Consider the following 22,858-nt stretch of genomic DNA (forward strand, 5'->3'; position numbering starts at 1 on the left):
AGTGTGAGCTCTCCAGGGAGGTCATGCAGAATACTTTTGCAGTGCAACAGAGCTGCTGTTCCCACTGTCCCCTGAGTAGGCAAGCGACTCAGTCTAGGATGCTGCATGGTACACAGATGACTTACACTGGGGTGGGGAGGCAATCACTGCTATGTGATTTAGGCTGCCTTGGTACTGGCAGTGTGTAGTCTGACTTGATGTAACCACACCATGAACTGACTCATATCTACTTTACCAGATAAACCAGAAAGGCTCTGGTATGGCATATGCAGCTCACTGAAGCTCAGTACTATTCTGATTTCAGATGTTCATTATCTGAATATTGGCTTTAAAAAAGGCAAAGGGAAGAAGAGGCATCCTACATCCCCTTCTAAGGCAGGCTGTTGTAATGAAATAAAAAATCAGATCCTTAGAGCTGTTGAGAGTTGTTCAGAAGGCTAGAATAAGTTCGGGGGGGGTTTTAGTTTGGTTTGCAGCATGATTCATGTATATGATTTTATGAGGTTCCTGGACATAATAAAATGCCATGTCTGGTAGACTAGTACTTGAATTTAGTGGCAGTTCTAACTTTCTGCCAGGGACCACTGAATACTAATGCTGATTCAGATAGTTCAGTGGTTACAACTAAGTATGATTTTTTTTTTTTTTTTTTTTATAGGCAACAGTCCTTTCTGATTGCATGTTGTATCATTACAAGATTACAAGCCTGTGGTACATTCTGTTTAAGCAGGAACACTACTTAAGTTTGACAGGGCTCCCCTAGTCCACTCTGAACAGAAGCTACCTCTATAACCCTTAGCATGGGTTAAAAATGCTGCTGTTTCCTTCTGGGCCATACCCTCATATCCTTCGACTGGTAGCTAAGTGTCTTAAACAGATGCTGTAAGAAGCATTGGTGTGAAGCAACACCTCTGAGGGCTGTAGCCATACCTGCACCCACAGGTCTACAGCAAAGGAACTCAAGATTTAATGACCAAAAGCACGATTGGCCTTACAGCAGGAAGAGTGGATGCAAGAGAGGGTTTTTTTCTGGGCCCTACTGGAAGGATTTTTTTTTTTCTTTTAGAAGCTTCCTCAAAGCCTCTGCTGGGTCATTAGTCTCCTCTTTGGACAGCCCCAGATACCTTGGATGACCTTTCTCCCTTCTTCACATCACTAAGCCTCTGAACCCCTCTGTTACATGAGTAACAGAGGAGCGTTCCAGGCAGGGGCAGGAAGACTGCTTGGCTCAGACTCTTTAGGAAGAAAATTATTAAGCTTAAATGCCTTGATGACTGGGTTAGCCAGTTCTTTAAAATGCTCCCTGTCATTTCAGATGGCCTTGGTATGTTCTTAGCTCTTGTCTCAAAGTGATTTTGTGATACTGTCATGCACCACTGGACTCCTGGATTTTATCCCAACATTGATTTGTTGAGTGGCAGAAAGGCAGGGGAATATGTGACTATTGTATAGTGTGGAAAAAAAAGAATGAAAGATAAAATTAATACTGCTAAATTTCCTTACTACAGCTGAGCAATAGAAATGTCTTGCACCAAATTTCACGTAAATTTTTTGTGCGTGTAACCTGGCAGCCAGGTGAAAATGGGAAGCACCATGGTCCTGGACTGCACTGGTAGCTGCTGGCAATGTATCTGGTGATACAGTGCTTCTGTGGTGTCTGAGCCACTCACTCATGGAGATGACTTGCAAGTATACCTTCCTCTGAGTATGTTTCTGCTCTGTCACTACAGAGGCTGAATTTTTTCTTGTTAAATTTCTCTCATCTATTTGCCTTTGTTTCTTTATTTAGTATTCCTTGTTCCTTACCTCAGCTGTACCAGCAAGCCCAACAGGAAAGCTTTAGAAGGTCTGAGTTTATTGAACAGAGTTAATGAACTGAATTTGGGAGTATATGTGTTTTTACAGTGTTTAACTGATATTTTGAATCTTCGGAAGTGTTTGCTTGCTTCTACAATGTCAAGTTTTGCTTGTGGGAATGCTTTCTTTCTCCAGCAACATGTCACTGGCCAGACATTTTGATTTCATTAGCAGGGGGAATAAACTTCCTCTTTTACCTCCCTCTCTTTCCTTTTCTCTTTCCTCAGTATTTTTCATGTCTCTACATTATTCTGGCTTTAGGCTTTAGAGAAGTTAACTAGATACAGACAAACTCCATGGCACCTAACTGATTTAACTTGTCACAGGCATTTGTCATAGCAGCCAAGCTATGTCACAACTTTGTCTCACCCAGGCCTTCTTGATGTCCTACAGATTGTATGTGAACACTTTGGACCCACTCACTGGTATTGTTCCACAGAAAATCTCTTCCTGCCATCTTTAGGTAGGTTGTTTTCCTTAGGTTTCTCTTCACAGGATCAAAGTTATTTCCAAGATGCATATGTTACATTATAAAACTGTTAGATATAATAGCATTTGCTTAGTACTAGTAGCTAAATTTACTGAAGCCTAAGGCCGCACATACCTGAACTTTTCACAAGCTTGTTTGAGCTAGTTGGAACAAGGAGATAAAGTAACAAAACAGCAAAACCAGCGTCAATAATGATCAGCAAGTACCATAACTCCACCTGGAGACAAGGGGGAAACCAAGCAGGAGCGAAGAAGCTACTAGTTATCGAGCAATCATTGATGCAACAAATCGGAGAATGGACAAAACTTAACCCGTAGGGGTATAAATACCTAGGGAATTTTCTGTTTGGGGGTCCCTCAGAGGAGGCACCCAGCTGGAGCTGTAATATTAATAAAATCATCTTATACAAAATTCTGTATCTTTTGGATAAAGCAGAAACCTAGAGTCAAACCCTGTTAAGGACGCTGGATTGAACAGTTTCCCTAACAAAAAACATGTATTTACTGGTTCACCCAAATAAAGAGTGTGTGTGTGGTTTGCCTTCTAAGTATGTGAATGTTCCTGTGACACAAAGATATATTGTTTTCCCCATTTTGCAGGGGGACATTGAGGTCCAAGGAAAGTCAGCCAGACTTGTGTAATGAAGCTGGTGGAAAATGAGAATTAAACCCAGATATCCTCAAACTCAAGATGCCATCTCATTTTCTTTTGTGAGCACTTCTGTCATCCTGTAAAATCTGAGTTACAGTATTTAAGAGAAAAGTCCATGAATTCCTAAAACACTCATATCACACACATCTTTAAAATTTAATGTGTAGCCTCCTCGTAAATGGAATTAAAAAATAATTCCCCCTCTAGTTCTCTTCCTGAGTTTGAGGAGTTTTGCACACTTTGCTTTTGCTACATCTCTCCCTCTCCGCTACAGCAGCAGAGAACACAAGAGCCTTCGACCATCAGCCAGTGTTTTCAAGCCCCTGTCATCTCAGGATGTCTATGCCTGCTGGCTTGTGACAAGCATAGCATTCCATATATCCATTGTCATGGCAAATAGCACTCTGAAGGTGCATCAGAGCAAATAGAAATGGGAGTTTGTTTTAAGCATTTCAAAGTGTTAGCTTTACATGTGCAGCCTCTGATGGATTTGAGACTATAAATAATTTTTGCAAGTCTTGTTCTTTCCTTGTAATATTTGAAAATGCAGAGCAATATGCTTCCCAGTAACACTCCCCACCCACCTACACAGACAATGTCGTATGGGTGATCTTGCCTCCTGGAGAGCTAGATAAAAATTGATTTTTACCTCCTACCCTTTCAAGTGCATATTCTGCTCCCAGCAAAGAAACTACTGAATCATCCAAACCTGCAGGTGCCTTGCCTCCTTTTAAAATACAACCTAAAAACTTAGTTTGTTTCCCTTTTCCTGAACTGCTTGCAAATTCTACTCATTTTGTGCTTTGATCTGCAACATGAGTAGTGGTGTATTTGTGGAGGACCTTGGAAAGAACAAGATTCTGAGCTCTGAGAAACCCTTTTCATTCATCGCTTCCTCCTATTGCCATTGTGCCAAAATTTTACTCCAGGCATGTGAAAGCCTGACTCTGCCTGGTTCCTCTAGCAGGACAGAATACTGACTCACAGAAGTAGCCTTCCCCATCCTCCTTCTCCAGCAAGTGTTTATATTCCGGACTTTGGGATTTCAACATCCCTTGCCAAACAAATTGATGAGGAAAACTCTACACCAAATGAAGGAGAACTCTCCTTTTTTTTTCTTTAACTCTTCACAATATTTTTGTTCTATGGACAAGTGAAAATCTTCCCTTCCCACCATCCTAGGAGTCTGCTTAGTGCAAGTTTGATTGGTGCCTGGATGGTAGCTTGAGCTGATTTAGGTGAACCCCACGCTACCACTAGCAACTCTGCATTATAACCAGCTACCATTTCTGCAAGGCAAATGCATTTTGAGTGCCTGTTCTGTGTTACAAATGAGAAGATGCATCTACTTTCTTTGTGTTTATTGTGTTACACTTAAGCAAAATGGCATGTGGTTATTTGCAGTTATTAGCTGATGATTTCACCACCTCTAAGGAATACAAGAAAAAGCAATTAAATAATTTTGAACTCAGTTACTGCTAAAATGAGGTTCAGGCCTCATGAAAGGATAGAAAGAGAGAAGTGCTGTAGAAATCTTACAGGGAGCTGGACCTGCTACACTATACTCAGCAGGGGAGAAACCTCCCTCAGTTGGATGCATTTTAAGTAGTGTAGGAGCCAGTGATCACGGTACTATTGCCCTCTCCTGGGTAGATTATCAGAGCAATTTTCTGTGACAGGCACTATGAAACTAGGTGATGGGGGTGTTCACCCCATGCTGATGGGAGGGTTGGAGACTGAGTGATGACCACAGGCCCCCAAACACCTTCCATAAAGCATTGCCATCCCCTGACCTCTCTTGAGATACCCTCATCCCAGGCTGGGGGACTCTGCTGGCTTGCTCAGGATGGGACTTTCCCTGTGACTTTCTCAGAAGTTATTCTTTCCCATACTTAGAGAACCCCCCATTACCCCCCCCCCCCCCCCCAGTTTTTTAGTTCAAACAAGAAATGGCTCTCAAGTTTCTCAGAATGTGACCTCTTCAAAGTCCCTGACACAGGAGATGCTTCTAAATGGTCTTCTGCTTGCCATTCACAAGTAGGGAAAGGTGATAGCTGAGATAAAAGAGCTGCTGTTTCCTCTCTGGGCTGGTGCAAGGAGAGTCTTTCACTCAGGATTAGCAAGCTTAAAATCAACTGTATGGTCTTCAAGGACTGTTGCCAGAAGAACGCACCTGGAACACTGAAGCTGTAAAGTATATCAGGATTACTTGGTTGGCTTTGATGTATACATATGAGGTTTTCATTTAATTGTAGAAACTCAGTTTGCTAAGGCAATTATTGACATTAATATCTATATTATATGTCTCTTTTTCTCTCTCTCTTTTTGTTGTTTTTTTCTGACTTTTTCTTTCTTCCAACTGTGGCTGGAGGACCGAAAGCAGCAAATCAGGACTGGTGAGAAGTTTGAGAAGCCTAGAGGTTGCATCCTCACCAGCCAGCTTCTTTGTAGGCATTGTTCAGCTGAGTGCAGATTTCATTGGTCACCTTCTCAAAGGAAGCTTTGCAGTCTCCACCAAATTTCTCCTCCATCACTTGCAAGATAATGTCACAGATAATCTAAATAGGGAGAAGAGAAGAAACAAATAGTGTGAACGTTCTTCCACATTAGATGTGTAAGAAAGATGTATATATTTTTTTAGTTGGGTTCCTGATTTTTGGAGAAAGGCAAGGGGGTACAAAAACAATTTAGCAGTATATGGCATACAGGACTGGAAATAGGCACCCTTCTCATGCCTTTTAGAGTGACCTTTGCTAGAAGTTGCCCTTTTTTGCATTTTGTACTCTGTAAGGCAGATAAAACAGATACAAATGCTCTCTGCTAGTGACTTTAGATGGGCTCAGGCAAGTGATCCGTTTCTGTACTTCTTTTCTGCATTTGTTTAGTGATGGTAATGCTGTTGTTTGTCAGTGGCTGTTTCAGTTGCCCTGCAAAAGCTCAATTCCTCTTGCTACAGAAAAATTGACATCACAGATTGAAGCCTGGTGCAAGCTTTTTATTTGTATCTTGTTATTAGATGACAAACAAATGCAAATCCTGTTGCACTTAAAGTGACAAAGCCACTATTGCACACAGGCAGCCTGCAGCTCCAATCTGAACAAACCTGCCCACATCGCATCTGCTGCAAAGCCTTCTTCCCAAGAGCCCTCAGCTGTCCCCCCAAAAGATGATCATGCCAGTCTGGAAGCCAGATGAGAAGCAACAGATTCAGCTTCTGAAAATCAATGTATACAGTACTAAGATATATACATACATATATATATGTATGTATGTACACTACATAGTACTGTACTATATATGGTATTATATCACAGATCTTGGCTCTCGTAAGAAGTCAGAAAAGGTTTTGTGATAACAAGCCCATTGCACATACCAGATCTCTCATTTCTACTATCTTCCACCATCTACTGTATTTCTTTCCACCCTCTTCACTCTCTGAAGTTTCAAAATACCTGTTTTCCCCCAATTCTTCCCCTCCATGGGAAAGACATCTTCCCTTCACAATGACACCTCAGGGGAAGATGGCTGCTGGCTCACCTTAAAGTTTTTGGGGTCTATCTTGAGCTGGGTGGCATGTTTCTTGCCCAGTGGGTTCACTATCCCAACAAAAGCTTCGGTGTTGTCCAAGTGTTGCACCATGTCATTGATGGCAGTAAAAACCTTCTTGCCATGCCCCCTGACCTGAGCCGACTGTTTCATCTCTTCGGCAGTGTCCATGCCTGCGAAGTGTGTGAAGTAGGACTTGGTGTCTGGGTGCTCTGTAAACATCCTGTAGTGAGGGGGAAAGAAACCAGGGCAAGAAATGAGAGATGGCATAGTTTGCAGACCAAGGCATTAGCACTGATATGTCTTCATGTTCCAGGCATTGTTGTATGCATATATTTGCCTTTTTCCTTCTCTTTATAAGAACAAACTCCTTCTCATGTGTGTGTATGTTCTGCTTCGTCCTTCCTATCCCCCATCTGTGCAGGACCCCAGTGTCCACAGCAGTCTGTCCCTCCCCTTGCCTCTCCCCTGGGCTCTTTGCTCACTGCATCTTAAAACCTGCTGGCACTGCTGCTAGTCTGTGATTCACTGATCTGCTCGGAGGCTCTTTCCCAGCAATTTGACCAACTTTCTTCATTTTTGCTCCCAGCTGAGTTCCACTTCATAAGGGCTTGTAACTAGGACTCCACAGCATGAGGTCTGGGAGCACCTGCACCTGTTATCTGCCTGAGAAAGGCTGAAACTGAATTTTTTCGCACTGTTTCTAAGGTAAAAACTCTCTCAGGCTTGACTCAGTGCTAGGTGGAGACAAAATCCACAAGGAAATAGGAACTTGTTCCCAGCAGGATGAGTGTGACAGCACAGTAGTCACAATGATGTACTAGACAGCAGATGATTCTACTTTGCTCCCAATGGACATTTTTGTGGAGAAACCCTGCTACCAGCTTTGTTAATTAACCCCTTTCTAGAATCCATCCGAGAGCCGTCTTACTGCCTTTGATGGATCATTGTGTGAGCACTAGACACTGCTCATTTCGTTTACAGAAAAGGTAACATGATTTTATGCCACTTGTAAAGGAATTGCTTTTTATAATCCGTCAATTAGAGTCATCTTGGTCAAGTTCTTAAGAAAGCAGAGTTTACTTGACTGGATAAACCAATTATCCACCTGAAAGAGCAACAGCAAATTCCAGATTGCACTGCTAGAAAAGGAGGGCTTAAGATCCAAAGGGCCAACATTATTACAGTTTACAGCATAGAAATATAGCAGGCAGTGACTGTTGCAATTGAAATGCCGAGAGTGGCCAAGAGGTGAGATTTGGTTGCTACTCACTGCAAAAAATTGCTCTTTGTCTTTCGCTCTTTGTCTTTTGTGTCACTTTTGACTTTCAGATCACTTCATAAGGAAAGGTAATTTTCCACAACTGATAGCTTTAGAAATGTAGGTCAGGATCTTAGTCTGAAGTGAAAGTTTTAGGGTTCTGGGTTGCTCTGATCACAGATAAAATATCTCTGCAGTGACATGCTAGCTGGCATGTATATGCATGTAGTCCTTGATAGAGAGAAGAACCCAGATCATTCCATACAGGCAGGGCTAGTCTGTAGGACATTAACACAAAATCCCCTGCAGTAAACTACCCCAGGGAGCCAAACAGTTGGATGACACTGCCATTTTGTGACTGCATTTCTGACCCTAACTGTTCTCAAGTTGTATAGACTGAATGGGGAAAGAACAGTGCACAACATTTGTGGAGACTGATCCAGGCAAAAGATGTGATATACAGGAGGGCCAAAGTGAGTGGTAAAGGCATGATAAACAAATAATTTTTGGCCTAGTCAGTGCGTATGGACATGATGTAAATCCCAGCTGAGAGAGGAATATGTGAAAGGCGAGTAGAAGAAACTTCTGTCTTATGGAAGAACAGAGAAAATAGTGTAAAAACTAAAAGTGGAAAGACAACAAGAATGATACAGCACAATGAAAAAGATGAGCTGTAGACTGAAAAGTTGAAGGAGAACCAGAAGAGAAATATCGAGAAGATAAAAGTAAAAAAAAAAATAAATAAATAAATTAAAGGAGTTCAGAGGCAAAAGAAAAGAGGGATATAAGGCCCTTGTTTTGTTCCTGTTCTCTTTTATACCACACTTCCTTGTCTTTACCTTGACTATATCATTTTTGGGGGGGAGAAAGGGGAGAGTGATGAAGAAATTGTTCTTCTAGTCTTTTCTTCCTTTTCCAACCCCTTTCTCCCATTCCTCTTACTGCTTTTATTTGTATGAATCTCTCTCGTCTTCACCGTTTCCTTCCTGAGGTGGGATAAACCACAGCAAATCATAATGTTCCCAGCAAGGGCTGTATGAAATGCATCAAGACACGTCTCTAGGCAGTAACTCCAGCTCCTTTTTCTTGTCATTTCGTGTTGAGACCTCTCGGGTAACAGTGGGATGGACTCTTTCCTTACCTGACCAGCACAGCTGTCCCGTTGTCTTCAGCATCAACATACATCTTCTCCCAGGCACCACGGGCACTTTGCACTTCTGCTTCAGAGAACGACATGGTGGAGGAGATGTTGGCAGTGAAGAACACAAAAGGAGGAAGAACGGGGAGTTATTGATAGAGTGGTTCTGCTCCAGTTCTCTTCTTCAGGGCTCTCTAAATACTGCCTTGGGGATTTAAGAGGTCTTGAATGGATTCTTTGTTTCTGTTCCGGTTAGTCGCATTTCTGTAGGCTTTAGAGCTGCTTAATCACTTTTAATCAGGAAATAAAGTAACCACATGAGGAAGCGCTCTCACTGTGGAGTCAGGTGCCAGAGCAAAGATCTTGTTGTCCAAAGAGAGAAAGGGGGAAAGAAAGAGGGTTTTGAGTGGGGAAGAAAAAGTTCAACTCTCCTTCCCTCTTACCCTTTCCCCCCGACCCATTGTTTGTCTTCACCTTCCAGACTGCAGTCTTTGCCTGAGCACTAATTTTCCCAGTTTGCTCCTGAGAGCATTGCTGTGCTCTAGGCATCATGGTGCACTGCCATCCTGTCTTCCCAGTGCTTCTAAGGATCCCTTTTCCCGCTCTGGCAATTCACTTTAGTCTTGCTTTTGTGCACCAGTCACTACTTTCTTTACAGCTCTCTGGTTTGCCTGGGGACTTGCATTTCTGCTGCTACAGGGCTTGGTACCAGGTGGTTGGGAAACATCACCAATGAAGAATGATATCATACTGCAGATGGTGACTACAGCATGGGCAAAGCATCTGTGGGCAGCCAGGCTGACTTGTTTCACTAGGGCAGGAGTTCTTGCTCTGGGGCAGAGCTCTGGCCGTAAAACATCACTTAACAGAAAAACTGGTACAGACTATCCAGGCCTGGAGCACATACATTTCTTCTCTTTCATTACCATAATTCTCCTGAATTGCCGCTGTGATCTCTTTCCTATTGCTAAAGTTTGCTTGGTGCAGAGAAAGAGATAAAGGACAGGAAAATAGCTAAGCATGAAGCTGCAGCCAGAGACAATATGGGCTCATTATTCTTACAGTCACTTAGAATGGGAAGTAAAAAAAAAAAAAAAAAAAAAAAAAAAAAAAAAAAGCTTAGATTATCCATGCTTCGCCTTAGCTTAAACTCTGGCAGGAATGTTCTGATTAAGTCCAGGGTGCACAGACAAAATAATAGCTAAGGGGGCTTGAGGAATTGTTACTGCCAGACGCCAGGCAGGGACAAAGCCTCTTATTGTTAGGGATGGTCATAAGGAGGAAAGGAACAGGCGCAAGGTAGAAATATCTAGTGCAACACAGAGAGCAAAACAAGTCTGATACTGCAGACAGAAGGAAAGGGGTCATTCTAACCACATGATGACTGATCAGTCTTAGCAGAGATGTGTCCAGGCACTGCTGAGATGGATGCATTTAAATACTGAGAGAGAAAGTAATGATGCTTAACACAGTGACAAACTGGCATGCAACCCCAAGGCCTTGTAGTATGTCTCTAGACTTGTTCACTTCCTACCTCGTGCTTTTCTAGGGGCTCTCTCTCCCATTAGAGGTAAGAGCCATCTCCCTGTGGTCTTTATAAAGTCATAGCAACTCAGCCATGGCGCAGAAGGGAAAGTTTGCTCTAGCTCCACCTTGTAACATCTGTGTTGGTCTTCCAACTTCTTGCTGCTCTGTAAATCCTTGTTGGGGTATTGTGTATGTTCAGTGTGAAATTAAGCATGTTGTGTCTGGGGAGGATGCAGTTTTGGGGAACATGTGTGGCCATAATCTGTGTTTCTACAGTGGGAAGAGTGGAGCAGCCTTGTATGTGGGGTCGAGACTTTAGTGTACATGGCAAGGAGGGGAAGTGTGTCAGAGAAACCAGGAGCTGCCTCTGGCTGTACTGGGGAGAGCTGCAAGACTGCACGTTACCTTAAATGACTTCACTGAAATTACACATCCCCCTTCCCTCCCTCTCCCTTTTCCCTAAAGCAAACAAAGAGTAGTCTCATGCAAAGCTGCACAAACTTCTGCTTTCTCATACAAAAATCCTCAGAAAAATGTCCCAGATTTCAGGAAAGCCCTGAGAGGGCAGGATGGGGAAGCCGTGCTGTTGGGGCTGCTGCGTCTTTGGAGGCAAACACAAATCAGGGAAATTCTGATCAGCTGAGCCCAGCAGCCACCACAGACACTCAGAGGAAGGAGCAAAGACAAAATCTCATGAGGTGGTGGTTTCCAGGCCTTGGGCTCTATAATTCCCTGGTAGGAGTTGGACGGGGAAACCATGAAGTTTTTGGATGAGAGCGGAGCTTGTGGTGCAGGTACTTATCACAGGCAGCCTGAAAGAGAGGGAGCTCCTGAAGAAAGAGCGGTGTTGACTAACAGAAGTGAAAGGAGTCAGACATGTCCAGAGCATAGAGACAGAGCTGATTTTCCTTTGAAATGTGAAGTTATATAATTACCCACTTGCAACTTTTCTTCCTCTCTGTAGGTGTCATGTTCTTCTCTTAAATCAAGGTACATGCTGACTTGCTGTGGGCACTTCTCATGGGAGAAACTAGGGAGCAGTGGTGAGCCCTGCTGTTTTGATGAGGGAGGAACCCCAGCTGGGAACTCTGGAAAAGCTCATGGTCATGGATACATCTGGAAGGAACCACAGCACCAATGCACATTGCTCAAGACTGCATCTTCCCTCTTAACTTTCTTTTTCTTTTTCCTCTTCATCTCCCTTGTTCTCTCTTTCTTTCCCTCCGCTTTTGTACGCAGTGCTTCACAAACAAACCTCAGCTTCACTAGGAGGCTTCTCAGCTCCTCTCCCCTACCTCTCGCTTGGGTCATTTCGTTACAAAGGTGTTTATTCACTCACTATTTTGTCAGATATCCCCACAGAGAAAATAAACAATGATGATTTCATCAAGCATGTTATTGTGTTTTCAGTGACATGCTTTAATATTCTTTCCTTGTACCTTTCAGTGTTATTTTTATCACTTTGGAAAATTATTTTTTATTTTCCCCATGTGCAATTTGCCAAGTCCATGTAAGATGAACACAATAATACCTCATAAAGTTCAGCCATCTCTAATAGGGTTATACACGTCTGTATCACATCTCAGGGATCTCTAGTGATTGAAAAAAACTCTAGAAGGCTGCGGTTTTGGCCTTAAAATGGAATAGCTGTGAACATTTTTCTGTTTAATCATAAAGTCTTCATGTTTTTTGCTGACCCTCACTAAATTATCTTGAGGGAGGAGGATGCAGGCTTTTTTATTTCTTTCGCCTCTCCTGTATTCTGTTATGTTTAACAATCTGTATACTGAAGGAATTGAGTGAAATATAATTTCTGCTGAATATGGAGAAATATTTTCTAAAGAAGGGTGCCAGGTAGAATTGCAGATATAGCCTCAAACACGGGTGGGAACTTCATTACTGGTGGATGGACAAATCTGGGGTTGGATAGACCATTGGGAAATAAAGAGTAAAGGGCAAAGCCATATTAGTTTGGACTGAGCAGAATGACTGTGCTTTTTCTACCTCTGACTCCTGCCAGTAAAGCATGTGACAGACTTCTTAATACAGTATAGGGGAATAATTGCAATTCTAAAAAGTGTTTGTTCCCTTTCAGTTTATGAGGAAATCATCTGGTTTATACAAGTCAATATGACAAGCTCTGGAGCTGAGCACCTGTATATGGGAGCTGGAAACAGAAATGCACTTCATCTTTTTATGCATTAGTCAGGTGCTGGTAGGGATGACTCTACCTGAAGAGCTAGTTGATGTCCAGGTTACTGGGCACTGTAAAGCTGTCTATGTTTGATTCTCTTTTAAAGTTCATGAATTGCTGTTGAGGTTTAATGTTTAATATAAATAGAATCACCCTACTTATTATGCAGCAGTGCCTAATCGGAGCTCAGCAGGCACACCTGTTGTGGAGGATGGTTGGAAAAGTGCTCAGCAGCTAGGAAAGAGGGAAAGGTTAGTTTGGGCTATTTCAATAAGACTCAGACCCATCAGATGAGGAGCTGTGAGCAGTTCAATAGCAAGGACAGGACTGGAACGCCTGGAGGAGACTGCTGAGGGAACTAGTACCAGGAAAGCAGTGGAGCTTTTGCCAGAGGAACATACTGTGGGAGTAAATTTTTTTTCCTATTAAAAATACTTTTTAATTAAATATCATTAACTTATCTTCCCTCAGATGACCCATCTGTGTCTCCTTTGATCTTCTGAACTAAGATTCAAATTGACCTTTTCAAGAAACTCCTTCAAGAGAGGTACTCCACAAAAGCAGGTGAGAAAGAAATATTATCCTTCATAGTGTGGAGCAAGATTTCAGAAGATGATGAGGCTTGGGTTTTTTATCCCTCTTCCACTGTTAATTCCCATGGAGACACCCTTTATTAGAGGAAACCAAAGCAGTTGAATATCTGGAGTTTTCATACTAAAAGTCAAGTGAAGGCATTAATAGGTATATGCTTCCCTGATGAGACTGCAGAAGCAATCCCTTGCCTAGCTTGAAATAGGATAAAGGGGGAACAGCCAGACTTGGATATGGAGTAAGATTAGACCCATGCTCTTGTTCAAGGCTAAGCCAGCACTAGGACTCACACTGGCTGGGATTTGAGTTCCTGTCAGACTTCAGGTGAATGTAAATTGCAGCTGAAAAACAGCCCTTTGCCCTCTTTCAGGCTGACAGGAGGTTGGTTTGATGACTGTACAATAAAGACACAAGGCATTTATAAAGGCTAGTAGAAATATTTCCTTCTTTAAAAAACACTGAGGCCCAGCAAGACTACACTGAGAGTGTAGGGGCACAAGGGTGTCAGTGGCTGAACTAAAAGCAGAACCGAGGCAGATCCTCAGGACCGTTCTGCCCCTCTCCTCAGCTCAACATCCACAGTCCTTATTCTGGCTGGCTGTAACTGCCCTGTGTTGGTATCGTGGAGGGAGTGATGCTTTCCTCTCACAACCAGAAGCAGAGTGCACTTACCCGCCCTGACTAGGACATGTGGGAAAATCCTCTTGCGGGACTGTTGGTTAGCAGGCCCAGGGCATGGGGCAGGTTGTAATGGAAGCAGCAAATCTGTAACTATTGAATTTAGTTCTCTCTCAATGCGTTGGGTTCCTCCTAATGTCCAAGTTCATCTTAATGCAAAAGTCATAGTCACAGTAAACACAGTCTTTAAAAAAAAAAAAAAGAAGCAACAACAATAACCCTAAACAGGTTGTTTAAAAACAAAAAAACAAAAAACTAGCCCTACAGCAGGAAGCACCTTCTAGTCTTCTCAGCATTATTCCCACTGATATTTCAGATGTGTTTGGTGTAGATGTCTAAAGGACAAAGGAGGTACAGATGCCATGTGGCAAACCTGTGTCTCCAGCAGGCCCCTGCCATGGTCACTGCTGCTGGAGGCACCCGGCCTCCCGGCTGGGCTCTGCCCGGGGAGACAGGAGCAGGCTGGAGACAAGTTGTTGCCAAAGGAAGCAGAGAATGTCTCCTTTTCCAGCAGTCAGCAACCTAGCCTCAGCATCGGGAGGGAAATGGTTCTGCTGCTGCTGCTCTTTTGCACCATTAATTCACGGGGCTGTGAGATCTAATTCTAGGGTAACTGTGCAACTGTGAGAAGTTGCACTGAGTGAATAGACTTTTAAATGTGGAGCTTATGCATTTAGGAGGAACTTCTGTGCAATAGCAGATACTTCCTGGCCTCAGTCGGATCTGTAAATTCTTTGGGAAAAGCATTTGCTCAGGTTATTCACACCTGTGTTCCTAGATGAAATTAGGCAGTGCAAAATAAATACCTTGCAGTATAACTGCTCACTCTAGAACCATAACATGAGACTGGAGATAATGGTTTTGGAGGCAGTTTAGCCCTTGCTTAGCCATAGCCATAGCCATAGCCATAGCCAATTCACTGTGATGAGCTTGACAAGAACACTCAGCTTATGTAATGTTCTTCCTCCCATCTTCTGCCCGATAACTCTTACTTTCCTGACACCCCCATGTCCTTTCAGACTGAGGCTAAAACCTCCCCTAACAGGTATTGCCAGGTTTCTTGACTGCTTAGCTTGAGATGTTAGCACGCAGTGTTCCTTTTACAGAGATGACAAGGACCTGTATCTGTTCCATGCTCAGTATTTGAGAATATCAAGCATCATTAGTCACTCAAAAGAAGAAAAATTAGGAGCTGCCACCAGGCTCTTGGTCTCAATATCTGAATGCATCATACAGGACATGAGTGGGAAAGAACTGAGGGCAGAAGGAGGCAGCTTTCCCAGCTGCAATCACACCGCACTTCTCTCTCCCTCTGAAAGAGCAATAGTGGACTCAGTCAGAGCCATGTTGCGCTTTGCATGGTGAAAGTACAAATTCCAAAGACTAAGACAGAGCAGGCATATTCAGCTTTTGAATTCACCTTTTATCTTTCTAGCAGCACAGACAGACTTGAAACTGGCTTAGTCTGGGAGACAGAGGATGGCTAGTTTAGGAGCAAGAGGAGCAAAAATAGCTGGGTGGAGAGTGTAACTCGTGTTTTTTCTTGGCTCCTCGACACCCTGGATGGCCCCTACACAGATTACAGACAAGTACCATCTGACACAATAGAAATGTACTAAGGCTTCTGCTGTGAATTACGTTTATTGCATGCAAGAGTCAAGGTTTTATATGTGAAAACAAATGCAATGTTGTATTCAAAACGGTTCAGCTTCTATACATCATAACATGTAAGTATATGTACAGATTAATCCTCTGCCTTAATGTGTAGCAGGATTAAGTACGTTGATAGCAGTGATTCTAACACAGTCATTACAGCTAATAACAATTCCAGCACGGAATTGTAATCCAGTGTATCCAGCTAAGCAAGTAGACATTTGGACAGTTCAGCAGGGAATCGCTACAACCTTAGCACGCAAGTAGAGAATAATAATAATTTTAAGGCCTGATTAGGTGGTGGATCTGTTCTGACATGGACTCAACATTTTGCTTATGCAAAATCCTTTTGAAGTCAGCAGGGCTCTTAGGTATAGGAATTTGCTCAACTAAATCAGACTGCAGGAACACAGCTTTTTCTTGGACAAATTTGAACTCATGCCAGCCAGACTGTGCTGGACCTGTTCACAGGAGCTCTAAGCAGAAGGCAAAGGAGCTTTTATGGACTTGGAAATTATAAAGCCCAAGTCAGAGGTGTAGGAAGTACCCACAACTGGAAAGAGGGGCTCAGGCAGGTGCATAAACATTATTCGGATCTGTAGTGTTACAATCTGACATTAATATCTGCTCAGCTAATAAAGCCAAATCACCCAATGGTTTAATGCAAACAGGACTCTCGCAGTTTTGTATGCAAGCCACCAGACTGCATTGAGTTACTGCTTCACATCATAGCACCTTTGACTGAGACAATTTAATTTTTTAATTACATATGATCTATTTCTAAGCCATGTCCTGAAGAAAACTCAAATCTGTTGAATGTCACCACTGCCAGAGAACCTGGGCTCCAGATAAAGAGATATGAGATAGAGGAAGAGAGGGTGCGGCTGAAAGAAGACACTGGGCTAAAAGAAATAGGTATGGGTTTGGTATATAAGGAAGCTAGACACCAGTCCAGAAGCTTTATATCAAATACAGGCAGGGTACAGGTGCTTATACTGGTGGTATGGACTACCATGTTCAGAGATGCGACAGGGCTAAGCTGAAAGAGGAAGAGAGAAAACAGGAGATAAACCTGCTCTCAGATATGGCAGATAGTAGGATGCTGGACTGAATGGGTGGCTGGTGAGGGCAGAATAGAAGGAACCAGTGGATCACACTAGTAAACTGTTTACTTGTGTGAGCAGAAGGCTGGATGATGGACTTTACAGTCTGTTTGCTTTTCCTATTGTTGTAGTTGGTACTTCCCATTTGAGCCATTCTGTCCCTTGAATTATTGTCCCTGCTGCTCTATGAACTGGCTATTTACACACCTAAAAAATCTATCATAACTGACTGACTTTGGTTGGAAGTAATGTCAGTACCTGTGGCTTTAAATTCAGTAAGCCCAAATTTAATCTCCAGCTTGAGCTTACGCCCCTTCCCCAGCTTTGTGTCTGGCATTGGAACTCTGCAGGAGCCAAGCAGTTCCAGCCCTTCCTCATCTACATACTGAGCATCCTGCTTTTCTGTGCAATAGAAAGAAAAGCATGTACTTGTCTGATCTGGTTCCGTTGGATAGAAAGTATAGTGGACAACTTCATTTATATTCACTGACTCCTCAATTCCCACCAATTTCTTGAAGAGATCAGCACAATAAACATAGTCACCACATTTGGAGACTCTCCGCTTACATAAATCATGTATAGCAGGATCAAATTTCCGAGTTACTTTTATGCCATATGTCTGAGCACTGATTCTTGAGGCAACAACCTGTGGATTGACTCCATATAAAACAGCCCCTTTTGCAACGGCTGCTTGGGGCTCTATTGGACAAAGGATATGATACTTCTTGCTGAAGGCCTGACAGATCTCATCCCTCAGGATGACGCTAGATGCAAAGCCTCCCACGAGCAAAATGTACTGGACCTTGGACACCTCAGGCTTGCGAAGGATTTCCTTCAAAGCACCAATGATTTTTTTGGTACTGGAGGCAAAAAAGCTCTTCATTTTCTCATATGTGATCATGATCGTCCCATCACACCACTCAGCTCCCTTTACTTTTTTGAAGAAGTGTGAGATGGCCTTCTTGCCCTCTGCCACTCTGGTCAAGTTGTAGTAGCAATGTATGTAGACCTCCTCCCTACTAGCAGAGCATTTCTGTAGACTAAAGTTGTACATCATTTGCTGTAATTCTGTAGGGTGACTCTTTACATATTCATCCCATACATCATCACTGAATACTTCCTTGAGGAATGCACTGAAGTTGTCATCCACTGTGTTGCCTCCCCATCCACCTCCAGATGCCTTGTGTAACTCTTTAAGGCAATGGTTTTCTTGGATCTCATGTACCGTCATGTCTATTGTGCCACCTATGCACACACACACACAGACAAATAAAGTTAACTGTTAGAAAACTGCTAAATTACATGAGGCTGTTAAATTACATTAAAGATGTGGTCATTACTTTTCACTGAATGTAGGCTTACTTTCTAAACTCCTGGTTCCCAAATGTGCTTTTCTGCTGCATTTTTTTCTCATCCTCACTCCTCCCCTCTTGCCTGTATGCTTTCAGATTTCCTAAATTCAAGCCTTTTTGCTTACAAGTCTGGTCTCTTAAGGCCCCTGTGATGATGGAATTGCTGATGAGAGCTGGATGCTCTGACTTGCTCCCTGCACAAGTTGATCTCCTTTCTGATCATAAATTGAGACTGGCCTCCTCACTTAGCTGACTCCTGCCTTTTGATATACAAGCTCTGAATTAAGGCGAGCTGTGGTAGTGGGACAGAAACTTGTGGTGCTCTTGATCCCTGTTCAATAGTTGTTCAGGATCACCAGACTGCTGTTGGCAGGAAATTCATATATTACACAAAAAAAACCCAACCCCCCACTAGAAACTAAAGATATTGCTAAGAAGTATTCCATCAAATATTCTTGATGATTTTCTGTATAGGGCCTACTAGCTAATCCCTTTGATCCATTCACTGGGCAATACTCTTCCTCCTAGAGAGGAGGCTGTAAATTCAAACTACGCAGCAGCGTGTGGGTGTGTGTTAGTGGCTGCCACAGGGACATGGGGCAGGTTGGCCTGGCATTCTGGCAGGAGGTCCTGCTGCGACTCTCTGGCCTGAAGACATTAGACACTCAAGGGCTCCTCTTTGTCTTGCATCAGGTCTTTAGCAGTCCTGTTCATTCCTCCCCATTTCTGTCTCTTCCATGGGGCCTCATTAAGTGAGAAATGAAAGAAAAAAAGTCCTGACAAGGACAGCAGAGGAGTCAGAGTTTTCAGACTTCACCTCAGTTCTTTGGGTATCTCTGTGTCAGATACTGCAGAACTTAACACACAGCAAACATGGTACCTGTTGAACAGGAAAATTATTACCTCCACAGTCAACAACAACATACTGGATCCCTGGGGAGTCTTCAAACTTTTTATTGTCACTGCTGTCTGCCATAAACCCTTCCTGTGGAAGCTGTTTGCACCAGAGTGATGCAGCCTCCGGTTCCAGGGCAATAATCAGCTTCTCAGAAAACATGTCAGAGATGAGTCCTGCCTAAAATCATGAGAGAGAGGCGTTAGTTCAGCAAAGGTAGCAAAATTGTGGCTCCCCTGCTGCTGCATGAAAGCCATGTGCTAGTGATGCTGTTCTCATCGCAGGAACAGCCATACTGGAGTAACAGCTTCACAGAACGGTTGAGGTTGGAAGGGACCTCTGGAGATCATCTAGTCCAACCCCCCCTGCTCAAGCTGGGTCACCTACAGCATGTTGCCCTGGACCCTGCCCAGATGGCTTTTGAATAGCTCCAAGGAAGGAGACTCCACAACCTCTCTGGGCAACCTGTGCCAGTGCTCAGTCACCCTCACAGTAAAGAAGTTTTTCCTCATGTTCAGACAGAACTTCCTGTGCTTCAGTTTGTGCCCATTGCCTCTCGTCCTATCGCTGGGCACCACTGAGAAGAGTCTGGCCCCATCCTCTTTACACACTCACTTCAGGTATTTATACACACTGATAAGATCCCCCCTCAGTCTTCTCTTCTCCAGGCTGAACAGTCCCAGCTCTCTCAGCCTTTCCTCATAGGAGAGATGTTCCAGTCCCTTAATCATTTTAGTAGCCTTTTGCTGGACTCACTCCAGTGGCTTCATGTCTCTCTTGTTTGAGGAACCCAGAACTGGACATGGTACTCCAGATGTGGCCTCACCAGGGCTGAATAGAGGGGGAGGATTACCTCCCAGCAGTGCTCTTCCTAATGCAACCCAGGATACCATTGGCCTTTTTGGCCACAAGGGCACATTGGTGGCTTATGGTCAACTTGTTCACCCGGACCCCCAGGTCCTTTCCACAGAGCTGCTTTCCAGCAGATCAGCCCCATTTCTTGCCTCACTGATCTCTGTGGGGCTCATTTCTGCCTGGCTGGGGAAAGGGCAGAGTGGCTGTAACTGCCAGTTTGGGGATCCCCTTCCTGGCATGGGAAATTCCTCTCCCCAATAGACTGAAATTTAAAATATAGGTTGTTTAAATTTTGAGGATTTCCCTTACTTGGATGGGTAAAGAATTCTCTGGAGATAATTTGAGGAAATGGGGTAACCACTGCTTTTACCTCTTTTGCTGCCAGCCGCATGAACTGCCTGGCAGCAGCGCTCCATATAGCCGGGACGGTAATGACCCAGGTGACCTCTGTGTGGTCATACACAGTTTGGAAAGAGGCATTCTGAATGGTGCTCAGGGCATGTTCCTTCATGTAGCGGAGGCTTTCGGAAAAGACTGTCAGGGCAGGAAGCATTTTTCCATTGGTTGCTTCCAGCTTCATGCTGGAAGTGACTTTCTACAAATGAAATAAAACAGTAAAAATGTCACAGGGTTGCATGCGGCAGCCTTCGTAATAGACCTGTCCCCTTTACACTGAGTGCTGCACAAAATATAGCACAGAATGAGACTGTTTCTCCAAATCTGAGTAAACACCCAGAAATGGCTTTGGTATGTGGCTAACTGCATTCTAATCCACACAGATCAGCTACCGAACCACCTCCCCTTAACATCTATGAATCAATTAGCAAAATACCTGATAAGACAATTGTTTTGCTTGGGCCAAATTTTATAAACACCTCATAGATCCTACTGAAACAGCAGTGAGGAGAATTGCATTGTCTATGTGATACCACCATACATTTCCCAGGTGTATGTATACAGACTTCAGAGCTTTCTGGTTGCTCCTATACTTCTGTGTATAGAGTTAACAAAATATATACTGGACACATACATAAACAAATATCCCTCTGGTGTGACACGGACTGTTCCTCTATAATGTGTCCTCTTGATTTACAGGCTTATGTGTCTCCCCGTGTGTATCCTTGAGTTGTCTGAAGCTTGAGGCAGATGGCTGCTCTGAGATACTTTCATCTCTCCCAGCAGTCCAAAATTCCCTCCATCAGTCCCTGCTTGCCTGCTCTGTCTAGCAAGAGTGGAAGTTGTTGTCTGTATCCAAAGATGCTTGGGAAGCCAGCCTCTACTGCATGCACTTCTCTCTGTTCTGCCTCGGCATCCATCAAAGATAGCCCTAAGTCACAACAAGGATCATCAACTGGATCATCAACTCCATCAGCCTGGGCTCCTTTATGGCCAACAGAGAGAAACAGGCAGCTGTAGGGGCTGCCCAGCTTAAATAACACACAGTGAAGACACGTGACATTGAATCCTGTTCTGGAGGTGCAGCCATTGAAGAAAAAAAGGAATCTGGTGTTCATTCATCAATTCCTTACTTACAATCTCACTTCCTTTCACTGTTTCTGGATCAGTTATCAGAGGGTGACTATGTGGAAGCTGTGACAGTGTCCTCCATGGACATTTTTTGTGGAGATTCTTAACTAGTGACATGTGTAAGAAGTGTTGTTACCCTTTCCTGTCTCTGAGCCCTTTTAATACAGTTTCCCTCAATGTCTGGTGAACTAAAATCTCTCCATAGCTGCCCCCTCCCCACCAAAACCTCTCTACACAGATGTTGTGGCAGACCACATCTTTCCCAGCTTTCCTGGAGACAGACGACTTCACAGAGGCCTTCCACACAGCACCTCCACCCACCTCCAGTTCGAAGCTAGTTGCTTAGCCCTGGAGGATGCCAAATAGCAGACGCAGGACCTTCTCTGGGCCTGGCCTTGCATTCTAGTTTATTCCATGTTTTCAAGCACACATCTAGTAGAAAGCAAGGCACAGTGCAAATGCTCAAAGTGGAGAAACACCAATGCAGAGAGTGTTCAAAGTAAAATAAAAAACAAAGCCAAAATGAGCTGGTAAAAGTAGGTGGTGACATTGAGGAAAAGTTAACTTCAACAGGCAAAACGCAGAAATGGTGGGAGCCTTATGGGAAGTCCTGTGCAAACCTGGAGCACAGACAAGCAGTCCCTAAGACAGCGTAATGCCTGCTTGAAAGCACAGAACCAGAAAAAGCTGTGAACAATTCTGATCTAGCACAGAGCCTCCAGAGAGAAATGCTGGCCACTGCATCTTTGACAGAGAGCTAGAAACCCTGAAATCAGCTTCAGCATATCAATTGAGGGGAGGAGAGACAGGCCAAAATGAAGTATATAGCAGGAGGGAGCCCTCCTTATGATGCTGAGGCTGCCAGACTTCTCCAAATTGTGGGCATATTGCTTTGTTCCCTGTAAAGGACTGAGGCAGAGAGCCCCAAAGGCGGCCCTCTGGATTTCTCTGCTAAGCTCTGGATCAGGGCAGCTTTTTGTTAAGGACGAGTGTTTGGCTTCTCTGAGGAGTGCTGTCAGGTTTGCTAATCTTTGGCAAGGAACTGTGGCATAAAGGAAAGGCTCATGAAGCCTGTCACTTATTAAGAATATCAGCAGCAGCTGCTCTACATACCGTGCTGTACAGGTTCATCTTGAAGTTCTGGAAGAAGTACCACTTGTGAGCTTCACTGGAGGGCAGGCTCTTGTACTTCATAACAGCATCATAACCAAACTTTCGGAACTCCTGCTTCTCGTTGAAGAGGATGCATGTGGGTGTCTTCGGGGTCCTGAGCCCGTGCTCTGCTCCCCAGAAGACCTGGCGGATTTGGCCTGCCCCTGAAGCAAGGGAAAAACAGTACCCACTGTAGGAGGTGCCAAAATCTATAGCAATGACAAAGAGCGAAGGGTTGGCCATGGCTGAGAGCAGCCCAGAGGGGCACAGCCAGGGCCGTTGCAGAGGAGTTAGACCACAGACTGCACTCGGGTGAAAGTGAAACTGCTCTGGCTGATCTTGTGGGGCAAAGCCAACCCTCCGCACCTTATTGGCTGGGGGAGGCATG

The 22,858-nt window shown here is 43.8% G+C and overlaps 2 protein-coding genes across 2 annotated transcripts; both read right to left on the reverse strand.

The window, feature by feature from the left end:
• Positions 1-5,313: 5,313 nt before the first annotated feature.
• LOC112983794 (cytoglobin-1-like) lies at positions 5,314-9,323 on the reverse strand. The gene is made up of 3 exons (XM_026101147.2): positions 8,947-9,323; positions 6,536-6,767; positions 5,314-5,556 (listed from the first exon to the last, which is right to left on the reverse strand). Exons 1-3 carry the CDS (start codon positions 9,039-9,041, stop codon positions 5,428-5,430), a joined length of 456 nt encoding a protein of 151 aa, XP_025956932.1. The 5' UTR covers positions 9,042-9,323; the 3' UTR covers positions 5,314-5,427.
• Positions 9,324-15,555: 6,232 nt separating this feature from the next.
• Positions 15,556-22,795, reverse strand: LOC112983521 (heat shock 70 kDa protein 12A-like). Its single transcript, XM_026100697.2, has 4 exons — positions 22,432-22,795; positions 20,162-20,386; positions 18,945-19,116; positions 15,556-17,934 (listed from the first exon to the last, which is right to left on the reverse strand). The coding sequence occupies exons 1-4, from the start codon at positions 22,711-22,713 to the stop codon at positions 16,889-16,891; spliced, it is 1,725 nt and encodes a 574-aa protein (XP_025956482.1). The 5' UTR covers positions 22,714-22,795; the 3' UTR covers positions 15,556-16,888.
• Positions 22,796-22,858: the final 63 nt, after the last annotated feature.

This window comes from Dromaius novaehollandiae, chromosome 1 (genome assembly GCF_036370855.1).
Source record: "Dromaius novaehollandiae isolate bDroNov1 chromosome 1, bDroNov1.hap1, whole genome shotgun sequence".
Classification (NCBI taxonomy): Eukaryota; Metazoa; Chordata; class Aves; order Casuariiformes; family Dromaiidae; genus Dromaius; species Dromaius novaehollandiae.

Coding starts and splice junctions, on each gene's coding strand:
- LOC112983521 (XM_026100697.2), bottom strand. CDS start 22,713: ATGGCCAACCCTTCGCTCTTTGTCATTGCTATAGATTTTGGCACCTCC. Junction 19,117..20,161: donor TGCGGCTGGCAGCAAAAGAG/GTAAAAGCAGTG, acceptor TCATGATTTTAG/GCAGGACTCATCTCTGACAT. Junction 17,935..18,944: donor TGTTGTTGTTGACTGTGGAG/GTAATAATTTTC, acceptor GTGTGTGCATAG/GTGGCACAATAGACATGACG.
- LOC112983794 (XM_026101147.2), bottom strand. CDS start 9,041: ATGTCGTTCTCTGAAGCAGAAGTGCAAAGTGCCCGTGGTGCCTGGGAG. Junction 6,768..8,946: donor GGGACAGCTGTGCTGGTCAG/GTAAGGAAAGAG, acceptor CCCTCACTACAG/GATGTTTACAGAGCACCCAG. Junction 5,557..6,535: donor TAGACCCCAAAAACTTTAAG/GTGAGCCAGCAG, acceptor CTCCCTATTTAG/ATTATCTGTGACATTATCTT.